Source organism: Rhincodon typus, chromosome 25 (assembly GCF_021869965.1).
Source record: "Rhincodon typus isolate 14 chromosome 25, sRhiTyp1.1, whole genome shotgun sequence".
In the NCBI taxonomy this organism is placed as follows: Eukaryota; Metazoa; Chordata; class Chondrichthyes; order Orectolobiformes; family Rhincodontidae; genus Rhincodon; species Rhincodon typus.
In genome coordinates, this window is record NC_063356.1 from 41,192,943 (window position 1) to 41,214,771 (window position 21,829).

Here is a 21,829-nt window from a genome sequence, read left to right on the forward strand (position 1 = left end):
ATGGTATCAATGTGGATTTCACAAGTTTCAAAATCTCCCCTCCCCCCACCGCATCCCAAAACCAGTCCAACTCGTCCCTGCCTCCCTAACCTGTTCTTCCTCCCACCTATCCCCTCCTCCCACCTCAAGCCGCACCTCCATCTCCTACCGACCAACCTCATCCCGCCCCCTTGACCTGTCCGTCCTCCCTGGACTGACCTATCCCCTTCCTAACTCCCTACCTACACTCACCTTTCCTGGCCCCATCCCCGCCTCTTCGACCTGTTTGTTTCCTCTCCACCTATCCTCTCCTCTATCCCTCTTCTATCCGCCTCCCACTCTCTCCCTATTTATTTCAAAACCCCCTTCCCCTCCCCCTTTTCTGATGAAGGGTCGAGGCCCGAAACGTCAGCCTCTCTGCTCCTATGATGCTGCTTGGCCTGCTGTGTTCATCCAGCCCTGCACCTTGTTGTCTCGGATTCTCCAGCATCTGCAGTTCCTACTAGCCCTGTATTGCAGCCTGGTCCAAATGTGAACTGGGTGCCACTCAAAGTGTCCTTGCAGCAGCTTTGCAATGATAGTTACTGATGAGGGAGGCAATGGCCTAGTAGTATTATCACTGGGCTGTTAATCCAGAGACCCAGGTAATATTCTGGGGACCCAGTTCGAATCCCGCCACAGCAGGTGGTGGAATTTGAATTCAATAAATATCTGGAATTAAGACTCTAATGATGGCCGTGAATCCGTTGTCAATTGTCAGGAAAAACCCATCTGGTTCACTAATGTCCATTAGGGAAGGAAACTGCCATCCTTACCTGGCCTGGCCTACATTTGACTCCAGACCCACAGCAATGTGATTGACTCTGAACTGCCCTCTGGGCAATTAGGTATGGGTAATAAACGCTGCTTAGACAGCGATGCCCTCATCCTGTTAATGAATAAAAAAAATGCATGCCAAAGTGCAACATTACAACACAGTGGATTGGACATGTGCCATGATGTGGCAGCAAAGATGACATGTGTTGGATGCAAATGTTCATGCACAAAGGGTATAAATGTGGCTGCTGATCATGGAATGTGTCCTGAGATGTTGGTACTGTCCCAGACACTGTCCATAGGAACAAGCAGTAAGCTAAAGTTGCAGATACCTAGTCTGACTGTCATGTCAGGTACTCATGTTGTGTAGTTTCTATCCAATGTTTGGTGAGATTTGCTGTTGAAGAAGATGGTAATGAGAAACAACCACCCTCAAAACTAGATACTTTGCTGCTCCTTATAGGTGATCACACCTCGATGCCAGATCTCTGTTGTAAAATGCAACTTGTTGCTCCTTTTTTTTCTTTATTCATTCGTGGGATGAGGGCATCACTGGCTAGGCAGCATTTATTGCCCATCCCTAATTGCCTAGAGGGCAGTTCAGAGTCAACCACATTGCTGTGGGTCTGGAGTCACATGTAGGCCAGACCAGGTAAGGATGGCAGTTTCCTTCCCTAAAGGACATTAGTGAACCAGGTGGGTTTTTCCAACAATCGACAATGGATTCACAGTCATCATTAGACTCTTAATTCCAGATATTTATTGAGTTCAAATTCCACCATGGCAGGATTTGAACCCAGGTCCCCAGAACATTATCTGGATCTCTGGATTAACAGTCCAGCGATAATACCACCAGGCCATCACCTCCCCCTCCTGATGTAGACAAAGCCTTCCCTAGATTTCTCGTGAGATTTTCTCATATTTCTTGCTATTGCTGATTCCATTCAGCACCTTATAAAGTTCTATCCTTAGGAATTATCCTGAACAATTTTTGAAGAACTTTGTTTACAAGTTAGATCTAATTTAGTTGCAATAAAAATCTTCTAAAACTCTTCCTGGCTTTAGATCAGTGATTCTATTCCATGCATGCATCAGTCTTTGTTTAAAGAACCTTTGATATCACTAAACAAAACAAAAAAAAAAGCCCTGGAAGAATCTCAGCAGGTTTGACAGCAATTATGTAGAGAAGGACAGAGTCAAATTTTCAGGTCTGTGACCTTTCATCGTAAGTGCAAATAGGTTACCGGGAAAGTCATAGAGTCATACAGCACGGAAACAGACTGTTCAGTCCAACTCGTCTGTGCTGACCAGACATCCCAATCTGACCTAGTCCTATTTGCCAGCATTTGGCCCATATCCCTCTAAACCCTTCCTATTCATATACCCATTCAGATCTCTTTTAAATGTTGTAATTGTAGCCATCTCCACCACTTCCTCTGGCAGCTTGTTCCATACATGAACCACCCTCTGAGTGATAACGTTGCCCCTCTGGTCCCTTTTAAATACTTCCATTCTCATCTTAAACCTATACCCTCTAGTTTGGTCTAGGCCTGAAACGTCAGCCTTCCTGCTCCTATGATGCTGCTTGGCCTGCTGTGTTCATCCAGCTCTACACCTTGTTACCTCCAGTTTTAGAGTCCCTTAGTCTAGGAAAAAGAACTTGACTATTAACCCTGTCCATGCCCCTCATAAGCCTCCTACACTCCAGGGAAAAATGCCCCAGCCTATTCAGCCCCTCCCTTTAGTTCAAACCTCTCAATCCTGGCAACATCCTTGTAAATCTTTTCTGAAACCATTGATGTTGAACAACATCCTCCCTGTGGCAAGGACACCAGAAATGAATGCAGTATTCCTAAGATGGCCTCACCAATGTTTTGTACAGCAGCAATATGACATCCCAACTTCTATACTCAATGCACTGATCAATAAAGGTAAGCATACCAAACACCTTCTTCACTACCCTCTCTACCTGCGATTCCACGTTCAAGGAACTCTCTTTGTTCAGCAACACTCCCCCGGGCCTGTATGTAAGTCCTGCCCTGGTTTGCCTTACCAAATGCAACACCCTACCTTTATCTAAACTAAGCTCCATGTCCCATTCCTTGGCCCATTGGCCCATCTGATCAAGGTTGGGTAATCTTTTTCACTGTCCATGACACCATTTATTTTGGTGTCAACTGCATTTTACTAACCATGCCTCCTACTTATTGGACAAGGAGAGAGAAAGTGCATTCCAGAGAGGAAGAGATCAGTTTGGCGTCCCCTCAAATGCCTTCCTTCACTGTTTCTATTTCAGATTTTCAGTGTTCTGTTTTTGCTTTATGTCAGGTTTTGACTTTTTCATTCACTTTAATATTTAATGCAACTCTGTGAAACTTCTGCTCAGCCATCTCCTTTCCATGAGTCTGATGAGAATGGGAAGTAGTTTACTGAGTTTGAGATCCTACATTGTGGAATTATGGAACAGGGAGGCACCAAAAATTGGAATTGAATTGAATTCAATTGAATTAGCTTTATTGTCACATGTACTGAAATGAGTACAGTGAAAGGTTTACAATCGCAGCGTTACAGCGCCGTCTTGGGTACAAAGGTACCTAGGTACAGACACATAAGATCAAATTCTTTGGAAACAAAAGGAAATAAAAAGTAAAGAAATATATAGTCCAGCATTATAGATCATAGGAATAAATTAGAAAAATAAAGAAGTAAAGTTCAGAATATCCGATTTTCTGACCCCGTACGGGCCAGAACCTAGCCTCAAGGGAGATGACTGCCACTATCTGCACCAGTTCCAATAATGTAGGAGTTGTCCCACTTTTGGCACCATCTGTTCGCTGCTGGGCCCATATTACTGATGCTACTGAACCCATACTCACTCCACAACCAAGAGTCCCTGGCTCTGCTGCCAGGCCAGTCTGTAGATGTCACCTTGCCCCGCCACCATCTTGAAGAGGCCTCTGTCATTGGCTGTGCCATCCCCAATCGCTGGAGGAGCTTTGCCGCTGTCGGCCCTCAACGCCAGGAGAAACCATATCCACCACTCCGCCTATGGCCCGCTCTCACTGCCATGTCGGAGCTGGTGACCAACACACCACAGAGAAGAAGAAACAGAAAGACCAAAAGTGAAGGAAAACAAAAGGAAAGAAAAGAGAAAAGCAGAAGTAAAATAAAGTAAGCTTTAGATCACTGGAATCTCTGAGTCACAAAAAACTGAAACTTAGCTTGTACACACCTACTCCTTGTTATGTCGTAATTCTCAATCTCTAAGGAATACCCTTCCACCATCCATCCTATAATCCACATGGTTAAGCGTGGTTCCATTTCTGCCTATTTGTGACTGGTTCTGTGCTCCAAGCTCGATGTCTGATCTCCCCACACTGACCCTGGTGAGAGAGCAGGTCCTGAGGTGGTAATCTCACTGTGTGCTCAGCCAGTGTAAAGTAGGTATCCAATCTCAACGCCAGCCAGGTCCAGCTAAAGTCAGATTGAGTACATTGTTGGGGGTGAAAGGTCAGGGAGGAAATTAGCTCCACGTCCTTTTGATCAGTAACATCACAGAAAGGCTCATGAAGAGTTCTGGGCAACTTCCTGCAAGAGACTTCACTTAAATGTGTGGCCATTTGGAGTCTGAAACAGCAGTAAATGTCACATAAACATTTTTATACCTGCTGAGTTCAACATTTTTGTATGACCCTGAAGTCTTTTCGTCTAATTTGAGAGGTTTGGACAGGTCAACATTTGATCCTTTTCCTCTCTGTCATTTTTGCTGCCAGTTCCAGCTCATTGGAAAGACATTCAGCTTCTGATGTGTATAACGTTATGTCTGGATTGTAAATGTTTTCCTCATAGGGCTACCTGACTCCAAGTTACTTCTGAACTGCCCATTTTAACTTATTTTCAATAAAAACCGAAAGAACTGCGAATGCTGTAAATCAGGAACAAAATCAAAGTTGCTGGAAAAGCTCAGCAGCTCTGGTAGCATCTGTGAAGGAAAAAACAGAGTTAACGTTTCGGGTCTGGTGACCCTTCCTCAGAAACAAAGTTCAGAACTGACCACTGGACCTGAAACGTTAACTCTGTTTTTTCCTTCACAGATGCTGCCAGACCTGCTGAGCTTTTCCAGAAACTTTGTTTTTGTTAACTTATTTTCAGGCAGGTAAAAACTTGATTACAAAATAATCAAACCCCAGCGAGAAAACCACCCTCTGTACATTGTCAACTTATTCACATATCCCCAACATTAAGTGTCAGAGTCTTACTCCCAGAAGTTGAGTCTTCCTCCGTGATATGAAATATTCCAGATGCGTTCAAAACTTCCTTGGATTACAACACCTCGGATTATCACTGCCAAAAACCCAGAGATCATAACCCCCATTTGGATTACATCAGTCCAAATCACGGCTTTCAGACCACCCTAAAAATACAAGAGGTATTGAACACAACGTTTGTTTTATCTGGAATCAGAACAAAAGCAATAAACATTATATATGCCACATTTAAAAAATGATTTCAGGGAATTCACCTGGGCATTATGTTAAAAAACATGACACAAAGCCACATAAGAAGATATGAGGGTAGATCACAAAACCTTTGTCAAAGGCGTAGGTTTTAAGGAGTGTCTTAAAGGAGGAGAGCATGGTAGGGAGGTGGCGGTGTGTAAGATGCGAATTCCAGAAGGCATGGCAAAGGGGGAGAGATTAATCTTGGGAATATGCGAGGAGCCAGAACAGAGGAATGCAGATATTTCTGAAAGGTGATTGGCTGGGTGAGATTGCAAAGATATGGAAGGAATTGAAAATGATTAGCTGGAGCTAAGTCTTCATGGAGATAAGCAAAGGAAGGGAAAGAGGTGTACTGTTGATCTTGCTTTTGTCTAAATGTATTCAGCTTCCAGGTATTATTGCTCTGCTACAAGAGAAGAATCTGATTACTCCAGTGAGTGATTAAGAGTTATTCTATTCCTCAGGGTCAAAATAATACAGCACTTGATAATGAGGTTAATAAAATATATAAAAATTTAATAAATATAACATTAAATTCAATTATTAAGCAATTCCTTAGAACACATTATGGATGACAGGACAGTTGATGTGTCATAGTTGCAGCGTGTGGAAGTTCCTGGATGCCAGTTTGCTCCAGAGCAAACACTTATGTGGCGAGTGTTTGAAGTGTGAGCAGCTTAAGTTTAGGCTGTATGAGATGAAGGCAGAGCTGCAGACACTGTGATGTATCTGGAAGTGTTAATGATACCTGGACTCTTTGTACCAGGAGGCAGTCACACCTCTTAGGATTGGATTGTCTGATTTTTGTCAGTGTTCAGGAACAGGAACAGTGAGTGGGGTAGGTAAGAGGACTTAACATACCTCAACCTTTGCAAATTCCAACAGATTGGTGGTTCCTTCAGCTTGTATGGATGAGAGCGAAGGCTGTAGGATGGAGAAGCTAACAGACCACAGTTCCATGGTGCATGAAGGCACTCAAGAGGGGGAGAAAGAAGGAATGTAATTGTAGCCATGATGTGAAGGTGAACAAAGTCAGAAGTTACACGACACGGGGTTATAGTCTGGACTTCACCTGACAAAGGAGCAGCATTTCAAAAGCTTGTGATTTCAAATAAACCCATTGGACTATAAGACGGTGTTGTGTGACTTTATCTAACCAGGTAGAAAAGGATGAGACTAGGTGAGCAGAGTTCAGCACAGCTGAGCAACATGAAGAGACATCAGAAGAGGATGGTGTGATCAATTGTGTCAAAGGCTGTAGGCAGGGCAAGAAAGATGAGAAGTGTTGTCTTAGGACAAGGATGGACACCTGATGGGAGGGGCTCAAACTTAGAGTTGTGGGGAAAATGGACAGTCAATTTGGAGAAAACAAATCATTCAAGGACTTTAGAGAGGGAAGCGAAAGTTGGACATGGAATGGTAGTTTGCAAGGATGCAGGGGTCAGCTGTTTTATACAGTGGGGATAATGGCAGATTTGAAAGTCTCTGTAATGCCACACTTACATGACTCCATCTATACTGATTCACCTGCTTCAGGATCTGTTTCTCACACCTGGTTTACACATTTGTATCAAGATACATGCCCAGAAAAAGTTTGTACAGCCAAATGTATCTACATACCTTTCTGGTTCACCTACAGCAACACACACAGAGACACATGCACTAACACACAACGCATATATAAATATAAATATAAATATAAATAAAACCAGATTAAACTTACCAGAGTACAGTAAAAGGTGCAGACAAGACCAGTTGCAACAAGAACGCCCCAGAGGTCAAATCCAGTTACTGATAAAAGCAAAAGTTATTCCAACTTAGTGGAAAAAATAAATTTTCTTTTACACAGGAACAGTTTAACTTATAAAAAGTATAAATAACTTGATAAATTAAATATTGTTCCAAAAGAAGGAATGAATAAGTGCTTATGCCAGAGGCAGAGAGAGAAAAATTTGGGCATTAAAATAAATAAATGCAGATGAGTGCACTGAGAGTCATAGTCTTAGAGCTGTGCAGGATGGAAACAGACCCTTCAGTCCAACTTGTCCATGTCTACCAGATATCCTAAATTAGTTTATTCCCATTTGCTAGCATTTGGAGCATATCTTTCAAAATCTTTCCTATTCATATACCCATCTAGAAGCCTTTTAAATGTTGTAATTGTACCACCACTTCCTCTGGCAGCTCATTCCACTCATGCACCACCCTCTGTGTGAAAAAGTTGCCCTTTCGGTACCTTTTAAATCTTTCTTCTCTCACCTTAAGCCCCTGCCCTCTAGTTTTGGTCTCCCCCAACCTGGGGAAAAGACCTTGGCTATTTATCTTATCCACACCCCTCATGATTTTCTTAACTTCTATAAGGTCACCCCTCAGCTCCCAACGCTGTAGGGAAAATAGCCCCAGTCTATTCAGCCCCTCCCTATAGCTCAAACCCTCCAACCCTGGCAACATCCTTGTAAATCTTTTCTGAACCCTTTGAAGTTTCACACCATCCTTCCTATAGCATGGTAACCACAATTGCACACACTATTCCAAAAGTGGCTGAACCAATGTCTTGTACAGCCACAACATAACCCCCCAACTCCTATACTCAATGCACTGAATAATAAAGGCAAGCATACCAAATGCCTGATTCACTATTCTGTCTACCTGCGACTCCACTTTCAAAGAACTATGAACCTGCACTCTAAGATCTTTGTTCAGCAATACTCCCCAGGACTTTACCATTACATGTGTAAGTCCTGCCCTGATTTGCCTTTCCAAAATGCAGCACCTCACATTTATCTAAATTAAACTCCATGTGCCACTCCTCGGCCCATTGGTCCATCTGATCAAGATCCTGTTGTACTCTGAGGTAACCTTCTTCACTGTCCATTATACCTCCAATTTCACTGTCATCTGCAAACTTACTAACCATACATCCTATGTTCACATCCAAATCATTTATATAAATGATAAAAAGCAGTGGACTCAGCACCAATCCTTGTGGTATACCACTGGTCACAGGCCTCCAGTCTGAAAAACAGCCCTCCACCACCACCCTCTGTCTTCTATCTTCAAGTCAGTTCTGTTTCCAAATGGTTAGTTCTCCCTGTATTCCACGTGATCTAACCTTGCGAACCAGTCTACCTTGAGGAACCTTGTCGAATGACTTACTGAAGTCCATATAGATCACATCCACTGCTCTGCCCTCATCAATCTTCTTTGTTACTTCTTCAAAAAACTCAAGTTAGTGAGACACGATTTCCCATGCACAAAGCCAAGTTGAGTATCCCTAATCAGTCCTTGCCTTTCCAAATCCATGTAAATCGTGTCCCTCAGGATTCCCTCCAACAACTTGCCCATCACCGATATCAGGCTTACCAGCCTGTGGTTCCCTGGCTTTTCCTTACCACCTTTCTTAAATAGTGGCACCACATTAGCCAACCTCCAATCTTCCAGCACCTATCTGTGGCTATCGATGATGCAAATATCTCAACAAGGGGCCCAACAATCTCTTCCCTCACTTCTTGGGTACACCGGATCAAGTCCCAGGGATTTATCCACCCTTATGTGTTTTAAGACGTCCAGCACCTCCTCATCTGTAATATGGACATTTTTCAAGATGTCATGATTTATTTCCCCAAGTTCTCAACTTCCATATCCTTCTCCACAATAAACACTCGGGAAAACTATGTTGATTTCCTATCTTTGCCCTTTGATTACATAGTGTTACGGAGAGATCGATGGTGACAGAACGATAGAGAGAGGTGAGAAAAGTATTGTCTGAAGCACAATGAAAGATAAAGTAACACAGATATGTTGAGAGAGGCAAGCAGAAAGATGGTATAAAGTGTGATATAGAGATATATGGAAAACAAAAGGCTAATAGAAACGAATGGAGAAACAAGGAAAAAAAATAGAGCAAGGTGGGGTGAGGCGCTAAAAAATTCATGAAATAGTGAAAGAAAAAGGAGGACATAAAGATCAAAGAGAAGAGGAACAGATATATGTTGTTCTTTGTTTCCTGGGTATTAGTAGTTGCCTTGTTGCTTTCGATGAGATGAAACATGAGGACAGACATAGAGTACAACAATCCACCCAAACTGGTGACACTCAGTCATTGAATTCCTTGGATTGAGGGTCATACAGAGAGAGAGAGAGAAATACTGCAGTGAGAAGCAAGGGCTGGGGTGTGGATTCTAGCTGCAAGTTGCTGAAGTGACATCAGTCCCTGAATCAAATGCTTAATTTAATTTGAGAGAAACACCCCTGCCTTGTCACAGGTTAGCAGCAATCATGCACCCCATGTAACAATCACAGTTGGGTTAATTTCTGATGGAGACAAGAAGGTGCAGGTTATGGTTACGATACCACTCTGCTTAATGAACTGCCCTTCCCACATCTAAGCTCACCACCTCTGGGAGCAGAAGATTCTGTCCTACAATCCTGAAATGAAAATGTAACAGGATCTTATCTTAAACTCCTTAGTGACAATCTGATCCATAATATTAATGTTCCCTTAGTAATTAATATTTAACTGTTACCTTAAAGCACAGAAAGATTATTGAAGATGGTATTCCTCTTGGCTGTATATCAGGTTTTGTGAAAACTGAGTGATATTAAAACACACTGGAGAGAACTTTATTACATTGGGAAGTGTGAAAGAATGTCAATTGCTAGTGTAATTACAATGAAATATTAGTTTGCTATAACAATTGGATGTGATCAACAAGCAAAATAATTTGGCATTACTTATGCGAATTTTGTCATATCATGTGGCCACCAGCATATTGAAATTTCCCGTCCTAAGTCTTTGCTTTCTGATGCACACCAGGAACTAGAGACTACAGCAACCACTTAACATGGTGCATCCTCCCACAGGAAAATATGATGCAGAATAGCAGGGAATGGGAGATGCTGGCAGGGAGGAACCAACATCGGGTATTTGAGACTTTATGAAATGAATGTCAATCATTAGCTTCAACTCTCCAGAATTGTCACTGTCACTTGGTGGGTTTCATTGAGACGTTATAAATGCTCAGTCCCTCCCAAAACTAGATATTTTCTGCGCAATCTGCTCACACCTCTGGAGCTGATGGGACTTGAACCCAGGCCCCTTGGTCGAAACAAAGGGACTCTGCTACTGCACCACAAGAACCTCTCAATGCTTCCATAAGCTGGATACTTTCCCATCAAACCATTCAGAAATGTTACTATATGCCTCTGGAGTAGGTGGGACTCAAATCTGGACCTCCTGCTCTGGAAGGAGGGACTATCATTGCGCCACCATAGCCCCTTCGTCCTCTAACTCATCTATTTTTAATCAACCTGTTCAGAGATATTGTGATGTACCTTGGAATCCTGGGCATTTGGCTCAGAAGTAGGGATACTGCCAATACACCATGACAGCCCCTTGTTCCTCTAACTACCACACTCCTGATAAGAGAAAGCAGCCGATTAAGATAGATCACAGGGAGATTAGCTGTTTCTCCCCAGGGCAACCACATTTAGGACTTGACTGTACAGTAATTGGTTAATAGATGTAAAAACTGAAAGAACTATAGATGCTGTAAATCAGGAACAAAAACAAAGTTAATGTTTTGGGTCTGGTGACCAGAAGTTCTGAGGAAGGGTCACTGGACCTGAAACGTTCTGTTTTTTTCCTTCACAGATGCTGCCAGACCTGCTGAGCTTTCCCAGCAACTTTGTGATTCATAGATGTGTAAGGAATGTCAACTTGTACTTACCCTGATTCAACGCTAGTGCAGGAGCATAAATGACAATCCCAGTGTACAGCACCTGTAAAAAGACATCCCACATCACTAATCAATAATCTCAAGCAGAACCATGTCTGATATTAAATTAATAACTTGACCCAGTGATGAAATTAGTGAGGTCACTCTGGCTTGTTCCTCAGGCTCAGTGCTGAAGGTGGGGGAACTGAATGAAACATGAAGAGTTTGCACGCTACCATTTTTTCTCTTAAGCTCCTCGCCAGAAGATGGTAATACAACTTATCTGTCTCCTCGTATCTTCAACATCTGATTAGTCCTTGTGAATGAAGCTAGACAATATCCACAGGCTTTTAGAATAAGACAGAAAGCTTTGGAGCCGTGGTTGATATTCCCCTCACTAATAGACAATTTAAAACTCAACAATCTTAGAAGTAATTGGAGTTTAATTGCTGTAGGAGATTTCATACTCACTGTTTGAGTAATGTAGAAAATGGTCCCAATGTACCGAGCTAGTTTGTTGAACCTCATATTCAAATACTGCAGAGAGAAAACAGTGTCAAGTAACTTATGTTAACAATGGTTCAGCTTGTAATCCAGGAAAGTTAAAGCAATTTAGTAGATTCTTTTTTAACTCTTATATATTCTTGCTGTAATAAGAGAGAACAGGGTCTAGAGGAGATTTCCCTCTTCTGTCAAATATAACAAAGTCCTGATCCCTGTTACTGAAGAATCTTCTCTTCCAACCTACTCATTAATGGGCAAGCTTACTCCTGGCTTTATAATTTGCCAGCCTAATGGAGAAAGTGGGGACTGACTGACGATGGTGCTACGGATTTAAAATGATCTCACACCAAACACTGTACTCAGCGCCACAACCACACACATTCTGTCAGCAAGTAAAGAACCTCAATTCACAGGGGAAGGAAACTTAAACATGGAGGCCAGGAAGCAGCGGAAAACTATTGCCTGGATGGATATCCTCTTTGACAATTGTGGTTTTATTGGGTGACCATGTCAGATTGCTATTTAGGGGAAAGGGAAATAAAATCTTTATATACTAGTTGAGCTAGGAATCAATGACCAGCTCTGTAAATCTGTAATCCCTTCTTTGGAAAATCGTGAAATAGACCTCATGCCTGGCTCAAAAGAAAGTCCCAGCAAACAGGTTGAGGGCTGTGGTAATCTTCTCTGCTGTGGGTATTGTCATTACCGATGGACACCTTGTGGTTTTCTATATGTTAGCCCATGTAATGTATACCACAGAGTGGATTCATATTGAGTCATGTATCTGGAAGTTTATTAACAAATAACTACATACATTTGACATATCAGAATTCCACATGCAGTCCAAGTTGTATGCTTACTTAGATTACTATTATATTGTACAAATCGATGATGAGCTGATGAACCAACTAGTAGACAGGTTGACTGCTTAACTGCTGAGTGATTGAATGAACAGAGAGCAAGAAGGAGACCTCTTATACGAGACCATCGCATGCACCATGTCTTAAAGGAATACTGCCTTTCTGAGATTGACTGAATAATACAACAAACACTATCTTAGACCTGAGCTGCACTGCAGTTGACTTGACAGAGTCCTGGTATATTATGATCAACTTTCTGTGTCTTTATTTCCAAATTGTTACTTTGGCCATGTTCTGAGGTCCACAAACAAAATCAAATAAACACAAAAAACCTAAAACCTATTAGCAGCAATTAAAAGACAGTAAAAAAAGTTTAAATCTTTCTTCTCTTTTCAGAATTATTTTACACATTGGATTATAGAATCCCTATGGTGTGGATAAGGGCCTTTCAGCCCATCAAGACGAGCATCCTACCCAGACCCAGCCATGCCTGTAACCCTGTATTTATCATGGCTAATCCAACTAGCCTGCACATCCCTGGATACTACAGGGCAATTTAGCATGGCCAATCCAACTAAGCTGCACTTTGTGGATCCACATTCTTCATTCACTTCAGATTAGAGGCTACTGTCACAGATCAATTCAATCACATAAGAAGTCTTTTCTAGTCATATCGCATCGTTGGACATTAACTTTATTCTTTTTGGGTGTTGAGCTCAATTAGAAATGACATGCAGTAGATTTCAGCATTTTTTCCAAATAAGCACTTTTCCCTCACCACCAACTCCATTCCTCTTCCTGGAAAGTGCTTGAAGATCATCAGCTTTACCGAAACATAAAACAGACATTCATTCTGAAGCCAATTCATGGCTATTGCTTGAATTTATATCGCGCATGCTGTTTGTAGTAAAACAAGTCACAAGATAATTCAAAGAAGCTGTATGAGGCAAAATTTGATACCAAGCCACAGAATTAGTTATTAGAACAGGTGACCAAATGATTCGATCAAAGTGACAGTTTTTGAGGTTGACTGGAAGGAAAGATGAGACACAGAGAGGCAGAGAGTGGGAATTCCAGAGGTTAGGACCTAGGCAGCTGAAGACATGGTCACTAATACTGGAGCAACTAAAATTGGGGTTGCTCAAGTGGCTGGAATTGGAGAAATACAGGGATCTTGTATGTTTGCAGGCGTGGAGGAATTCAAGACATAGAGAGATGTGAGGCCATCGAAGTATCAGAAAACAAGAATTTCAAATGACATCACTGCCAGATTGGGAACCAATAAGGTAGATCAGTGAGCAGAAGGAAGATGGATGAATGGGTGTGAGTTAGGATACAGGCAATAGACAAAGTGTATAAAATCATGTGTGGAGGTTGAGAGGTGGCAGACCTTTAGAACTGCATTGTAATTGTTCAGCCTAGAGCTGAGATCTGAGATGATTAAGGTATTCCTGAATTTATTCCATGACCAGGAAATTGAGCTGGTTAGAGTTCAGTTTTATAATTTCCTTCTCCTCAACTTTGGTATCTATTTATCCCAGCCTCATTGAAGGATCTGATACTTACTGGAATGCAGTTGAACAAGTTCTAGGAACTCCCCAGTTCCTCCTCTAAGTGACCATTGTTCACCTATATACATAAATAAAACTTTTATACTAGCTGAGTTGGAATCATTCAACATCTCTGTAAATCTGTGAGCCCTTCTTTGCAAAATCCCGAAGGAGACCCCATGCCTGACTCGAAAGAAAGTCCCTGCAGAACAGTTGAGGGCCATGATGGTTTTCTTTGCTGTGGACAATGTCATTACTGATGTGCTTCTTGTGGTTTTCTAAATGTTAGTACATGTAATGTATACCACAGAGAGTTAGGTTCATATTCAGATATCTGGAAGTTTATTAACAAATAACTGCATAACTGATGTGACATCTCAGAATTGCGTATACAGTCTAAATTAAATGCTAACCTAGATTACTGTTGTATAAATTATTGATTAGCTGATGAAGTAATTTAGTTAACTGCTCAATGACTAAATGAACAAAACATTTCGGACTAAAGTGTTACATGCATGATGTCATAAGCTGTCTTAAAGATATGGCATCTTTCTGAGATTTGTGAAATAATGCAACAGGCACCATCTTAGACCTGAGCTGAAGCTGACAGCAAAAGAAAATAATTGACTAGGTGCTGAACCACAGTTTGCCTCAGCAGATTTCCTTCAACTGGATTGGTGTAAGTGTGCTCCAGTTGTCCAGTGAAATCTGTTTCATATCCTCTGCTTTTTGCTGATCTCTTGTAAAAGTTATCAAATAGACAGGCTGTTGGTATTTTATGATTGATTTTCTATATTTTCGTTTCTGGGGGATTATTTTGACCTAATTCTGAAGTCCCCCAAAATGCCAAATAAATACACATAACCAAACTGGAAAACTAAAACTTGCTAGCTGTAATTAAAAGTCATTCAAAAGTAGTTTAAATCTCTCTTCGCCTTTTAAAATTCCTTTACACACTTTCGACATCCATTTCAGATTCAAGACTACATTGACAGATCAATTCAGTTACCTAAGTAGGAAATCATATCAGTTTCTTGATATAAAATGCTTCTGGGTTTTAAGCAGAATTGAAAAATTACACACTGCTAAACTTTATGTTTTTTGGCCAAGTGTAAGTTTTGTCGAATTTCACAGATGGTTGCTGTGAAACTGAGACCTCTTGCCACATTTTACTAAACTCACCTCATTAATGACCAAGCCCATCCCTAAGGCACTCTCTCACCTGATTCTGTTCCCACCCTCCCACCCACCGTTCACAGAACAACCAGATATCTGCTGAAAGACCAGCATTTCTGGCACCCGCATCATCTTTAAAAGACCACTGTGCACCCAGACAAGCATTGAGAATTTGGCATTGCCCCCTCGCTGGCAACGTAATGGAAATGCAGCCATAAAGCTACATTGTGCATGGTACATAGTTGGCATGGTAGACACTCTCTAGCACATACAATCTCATTCTCTCCCTTTGGTCATTGTTTAACTACTAGACTGCATAGTTAACTCATCCTTAGTTCCATCCTATCAAAACTAAACACTGCTTCTCAGTCCCCAATGCCCACTTGTCATTGTCCATTGGGGAACATCAGATACAGGAAAGCAAACAGACAGCTTTTATTTACAGACAGTGAAACTGATTGAACACAACATGAACGAAATACTGACAATTTGACCAATAACTCTTGTCACATTCCAGATGGTCTGCTGCATCCAGCTCACATCGACTGGGACCGGGTATCAGTTAGCTCGTGTCGCTTCCCTCTAGCTCAGCCTTCTCCCTCCTTCTCCTCCTCCACTGCCTCCTTTCCCTCCTCCTCGGAAGACTGCTCCTGTACTGTCACTTCCTCAGTATCTTTCATATTGTCTTGTTGCCTGCTCCAATTGTGCAAGGCACACCATATTCAGAAAATGTGACAAACTCTGTCTGGGTGATACAGTACAGACACCCAGACCAGTCTGTCCAGCAGAGCCACACCTACAGCAGCCCTATTGTCTGCTGCACTATGGCCCTGGTCGAAGTATAGGCAGCATTGTATCTGCAGTATTTGGGGGTTACACAGTAGTGGCAACATCCATAGTGACAGTGGGTGGTCCTTGTCATCCAATAACCTGCCTCGCAAGGCACCGGGACCCTTTAAAGTGCCACGTACACAAGAGTGCTCCAGGATGGAAGACAGGTGACATCTGTCAGGGGAGTGGGTACACACCTCCAGGAAGTGGTAATGGTGATCACAGATCATAGATCACCTCAACATGAATAGAATGGAAGTCCGTCCTGTTGACGAACTGCACAACATTACCTTACTGCCCTCTCAGTGCCACATGTGTGAAGTTGATGGCACTCTGTACCCAGGGGAAGCCAGCTATGTTTCTGAACCCTTCTTCCACGCTGCAGCACTAATTTCATCATGGCAGACTGAAATGAACTGATATGATCCTGTACAGATGTTAGCGGTCACTGTCCTGATGTATTTATTGGTGCATGACTGAGAGATCCCACATAGCTCACTATCACTCACCGAAGGGAGCCAGTCGCACAGATATTCAAAGCAGCTGTCCCCTTCACAGTCACTAGGAGAATATGGCCTACCCCTCCTGCAGGTCCTACTCCAGCATTTGGCTCAGTCCCATCAGTGTCGTTGGACACACGGAACCCACATGACACTGAAACTCACTCATTCCCAGAAATAGAGTCAGGGGTGAACAACACTGGGCCACTTGCAGACCCCAAGCACCTTGAGGATTCTACAGCAGCAACGTCTCCCTGAGCTGGGTGGTCCTCATCCTCCATGGGGCGTGTTGCTGTTCCTGGGTTTGCTGTCAGCCCTGGTCCTCCTGCGTCTGCCTTCGCCTCCTCAGGAAGGCAACCACAGCATCTCACCAGTGGCAGCATGCAGGACTCTTGATAGACATGTCTGAGATTGGGAATATAAGGAGTAAACAGGTACTTACCTCTGAGAAGAGTCAGTGGTGGCGTACCCTACGAATGAGGCTGAGCACACTCTTCCACACAGTGAGACAGGCTGTGCCCTGATATCAAGGGACACGCCTCTATCATTCATTCAGCCTCAGGTTGGTGCTGCACCAGTTGAGTGACCAATGCATTACACCAAAAAGAGAATGTCAGGTGCAGTTTGACATCTTCCCATCCCATCAACCATGAAACATCATTGCATTCAGTAGAACGGATCATCATATTTACATAACAGATGATAAAGAGATTGTCTCTGCCTCCCACAGCACCCTTTCAAGTTTCACAAGATACAGGTTGCTTTTGGCCAGCATTCATCACTTTTTAAGTGATTGTTGCTAACTTGTGTGTCATTGAGATGCCAGTGTTTAGTTTGAAAGCAGCAATGGCATGATGCAAATTCCCTTTGACCAACATTTTAATCCTGATCATGTTAATGCTGCATTGTAAATAGATGATGAAATGATTGCCAATTAAATGTAACTGCAGTTTAGAAGCACATGCTTCATGTATTTGCCTCTGCAAAGTCACCTTGTCCAGTCAACATGAATCCTGAGCTTTCACCCATCAAACTGACACTGTCTTTGCCCACCCTGGCCATTGTCCAGCTCCGTTTTGAGTTTCAATTAGCATTTATTGAACTGCAAATGATGAGATGGAACAGAGTTCCCACTAATAACAACACCATCAGCATCAGTCTCTGCCTGGTTGCCAGGCACCCATGTCCTGTTTTACCTTGCATTAGCTTGACAGCCTATTTCTGCCACCTCATTGAACTCTACTTCCAACATCCCCCCTTGCCTCTTGAGCTCCAACACTACAACCTACCAATGCCCTATTGTGGTTCTGTTGGCTGTCCCTTTGGAGGCCACAGTTGTGGTCTCTACAGATAATACCACCCTCCTCTAGCCTATCATGCCCTCCAATGCTGTTCAGTACACCTCCCTTCTATCTTAACTTAACCCCTCCAACTATTGCCATCCTTTCCCTACCTCAACACATGCCTCTGCTCTCTCTCCAGCTTCGAATGCCCACCCAGTTTGGAAATGAGCTTCCCTTTGCCCCTACAGTACCTATTTACACCCTCCTCACAGATCAACGCATGGACCCACTTGAATGCATTTACCCTGACCTCTGACTGACCTTGAGTAGTAGCTCCTAGACATGATGGAAGAGACTCCTGCTCAGTGATTTTGCAGCTGTTGATTGATGATACATGATCTCTCTCACTGCTTGTGATATCACCTGACTGTGCCCAACCCGAGTGGTTGACTGACCTTGGCCAAATCCCTGGACTGCATGTCAACCATGTCCATCATTGACCATACCAGAAACTGCTAACCAACAGCAGACCCCACATGACTGGGAATGAGGAATAGCCTCCCTCCCAACTAGTTTCCAACATAGCTATTTTGTTGAATAAATGTGCAGCGGTTGCTGTATGGGTAGCTGGCACATGTTGTAGGTGTTGAATTGACATTTCAGTGCACCATGCCACTCCCCGACCAGACAGATCCCTACTGAAACAGCCTATCTGTGTATCTGTGCATGTTTTTCAAAAATGGAGCATTCTTTGTCCATAATTCATCTTGTGTAACAGTGTGAAAGAGAGATAGTTGCGAGTTAAAGACTTTTAAGAAGCATGCTTTTGGGAGAAGGTTTCAAGAAATTGTATGATGACTGAGCCAAAATAATCTAACTTGAAGAAAGTTTAAAGGCAATTAGTACCAGTCAGAATAGATTCTGACCTCAAAGAATGAAAGGGAAAAAAAACAGTTCATTGAAGGAGATTTGAGTGGCAGGAGCTGAAGTTCATATATAGCCTGGAAAGTCACCCCTGATACTGTTTTATTCATTTCTCTAACTGCAGTTGTGAATTAATCATGATTTAACCGTTAGTGAATCAATCATAACTAATTTGAACAATATGCTCTCATCTCACTGTTTTAGTTAACCACTTAGACCTAGGTCTACTTCAATCTACTATACAGTGATTTTTCATTTGACTGTTTGTACTCACAGGATTAAAAAGAAGAAACTTGATTTTTATAGAACCTTGCATAATCTCAGGATGTGTCAAAGCACATTGCAGCCAAAAAATACTTTTTAAATGTAATCATTTTTGGAGAGATAAAAACAGATTCTCCAATGAACAATGACAGCTCTGTAATATTCAATGGTCAAAGATAAATCTGTAAAAGTATGAGTCAAGACATTAAATGCAATCAATTTGTGGCTTTATTTTCAGAGCCAAAACTTGTAAAATTTATTTTGCATTTGTTAATTTTTGAGAAATATTTCTCAATAGATCTTTGAAAATTGAGTCTTTTGTCTAATTCATCACAAGTGTACAAAATGAAAAAAGGTTGCTGGTGATTCTACGGAATAACCAATTGAGCCAATGATTGGGAACAGAAATGGACTGGGTACTGTATTAGATCAAACACAGTAACGGTTTATGAATGGTTGAAGATTAGATACAAGAATCAAACAGAAACAGTAATTGTCTGGGTAGTGTAATGAAACAAGTGCAATAATGGATTGTGTGCAGCTGACAATTAGATACAGGACAACTATAATGGATTGGGTACTGTAATAGACTGAGTGCAGCAATGGATTGTGTGCCATTGAAGATTAGGTGCAGTTTGAAATAAGAGCAGCAGTGAATTGAGTATGGTATTGGATTGAGTTGAGTTGAGAGTCAGGTACAATAATGGATTGGCAAAAGTATGGATTGTTACAGTAATGGATGGGATACAGTAATGAATTGACCATCATAATGAATTGTGTATAGTTGAATTTTGGTAATAGTTAAGGATTGACACAGTAACAGATTAGGTACACTAAGTGGGTATAGTAATGGTTTGGGCATATTAATCACGTTGCTGAGCCATTGAATATTACAGCATGGAAATAGACTCTTTCGACCATCATGTCTACACTGGTCATCAAGTACCCATCTACCCTTATCACATCTCCCAGCACTTGGACTGTATATTTATAAGCTAAGGCTTTTATTGTATTCATCTAAATGCTTATTAAATGTTGTGATGGTGCCAATTTCTACCATCCTTTCAGGCAGTGAGTTGCAGTTACCAACTGCCCTCTGGATGAAAATACTTTTCTCAAAATCTCCACTAAACAACCTGCCCCTTATCTTAAATCTACGCCTCTTAGTTTTTGACCCCTCCGGTAAAGCGAAAAGTTCCTTTCTGTTTATCCTGTTTATGCCCTTCGTTTTTTAAAATTCACTGACAGGATGCGAGAGTCACTAGCTGGGCTGGCATTTATTGCCCATTCCTAGTTGTCCTTGAGAAGGTGCTGGTCAGCCTCTTAAACCGTTGCAGTCCATGTGTTGTAGGTAGGGAGAGAATTCCAGAAATTGACCCATCTACATGGAAGGAATGTAGATATATTTTCAAGTGGATTCTTTCTTGTCCTTCTAGTCGGTAGTGGTCATTGTCTGGAAGATGCTGTCAGAGGAGCCTTGGTGAATTTCTGCAGTGTATCTTTTGGCAGTACACACTGCTGTTAGTGAGTGTTGGGGGTGGAGGGGGTGGATGTTTGTGATGTGGTGTCAATCGAGTGGGCTGCTTTGTCCTGGATGGTGTCAAGCTTGAGTGTTGTTGGGGCTGCACTCATCCAGGTAAGTGGGGAGTATTCCATCACGTTCCTGACTTAAGCCTTCTAAACAGTGGGCAGGCTTTGAGGAGTAAAGAGATGCATTACTCACAACAAAATCCCTAACCTTTGAACTTCTCTTGTAGCCACAACATACATTTTTTATATATTAATAGCTGGTCTCAATCAGTCTCTGGTTAATGGGTACCACAAGATGTTGATTGGATTCAGTGATAGTAATGCCATTGAATATCAAGGGACAATGGATAGATTCTTTCATGTTACAGATGGTCGTTACCTGGCACTTTTGTGACATGACATTATTTGCTACTTATCAACTCAAACATGGATATTGTCCAGATCTTCTTCATTTGGGCATGAACTGTTTCAGTATTTGAGGAGACATGTATGGTGCTGAACATCAGTGAATATCTCCACTTCTCACCTCATGATATTTGAGGAAGTAGCTTAAGATGGTTGGGTCTCGGACATCATCCTGAGGAACTCTTGCAGAGATGTCTTGAAGCTGAAATGACTGATCTCAATAACCACAACCATCTTCCTTTGTGCCAGGTATGACTCCAACCAGTAGAGAATTTACCCTCGATTCCCATTGACTCCACTGTTGCTAGACCTCCTTGATATCACACTCAATCAAATGATGTCAAGGGCAGTCAGTCCCACCTCTTTACTTAGTACACTGCATCAGCTCCACTTTAGCCTTCCCTGTCCCAAGGGAAATGCCACAGCCTATCTAGTCTCTCTTCATAGCTGAATTTTTCAAATCCAGGCAACGTCCTGGTATATGCCTTCACCATCTCCAGTACAATCACATCCTACTATAGGCTGGTGACCGGAACTGCAGACACTATTCCAACTGTGGCCTAACCAATGTTTCATTTGGCTCCATAAAAACCTCACTGCTCTTATATTCAGTGCCTTGGCTAAAAATGGCAAATATTCCATATGCTATCTTCACCACCTTATCCACTTATCCTACTGCCTTCAAAGATCTGTGCGCATCAATGTCCCTCTGATCCTCATTAATTCCCAAGGTTCTACCATTCATTGTGTACTCCCTTGCTTTGTTAGTTTCCTGAAATGTATATCATATTTTACAGGATTAAACCCCGGCTACCACTGTTCTACCCATCTGACTGGCCCATCTATATCATCCTAAGACTTTCCTCCTTGCTATTTACTGCATCACTAATTTTGTGTCATCTCCAAACTTACTGATCAAAAAATAGGCTAGATATAATTATAGACAACAAGGTGCAGGGCTGGATGAACACAGCAGGCCAAGCAGCAT

General features: G+C 42.1%; 1 protein-coding gene across 3 annotated transcripts in view; it reads right to left on the bottom strand.

Annotated features, from left to right (window-relative positions):
• LOC109911707 (sodium-coupled monocarboxylate transporter 1-like) overlaps positions 1 to 21,829 on the bottom strand; it is a 76,204-nt gene that overhangs the window by 43,790 nt on the left and 10,585 nt on the right. For all 3 annotated transcript variants that reach the window (XM_048612019.1, XM_048612017.1, XM_048612018.1), the window contains exons 2-5: positions 11,486 to 11,551; positions 11,027 to 11,078; positions 7,021 to 7,088; positions 5,055 to 5,209 (exon numbers count right to left, since the gene is read on the bottom strand). In XM_048612019.1, coding sequence (XP_048467976.1) covers positions 5,055 to 5,209; positions 7,021 to 7,088; positions 11,027 to 11,078; positions 11,486 to 11,542 — 332 coding nt within the window. In that variant the 5' untranslated portion in view covers positions 11,543 to 11,551. The remainder of the gene's footprint in view (positions 1 to 5,054; positions 5,210 to 7,020; positions 7,089 to 11,026; positions 11,079 to 11,485; positions 11,552 to 21,829) is intronic.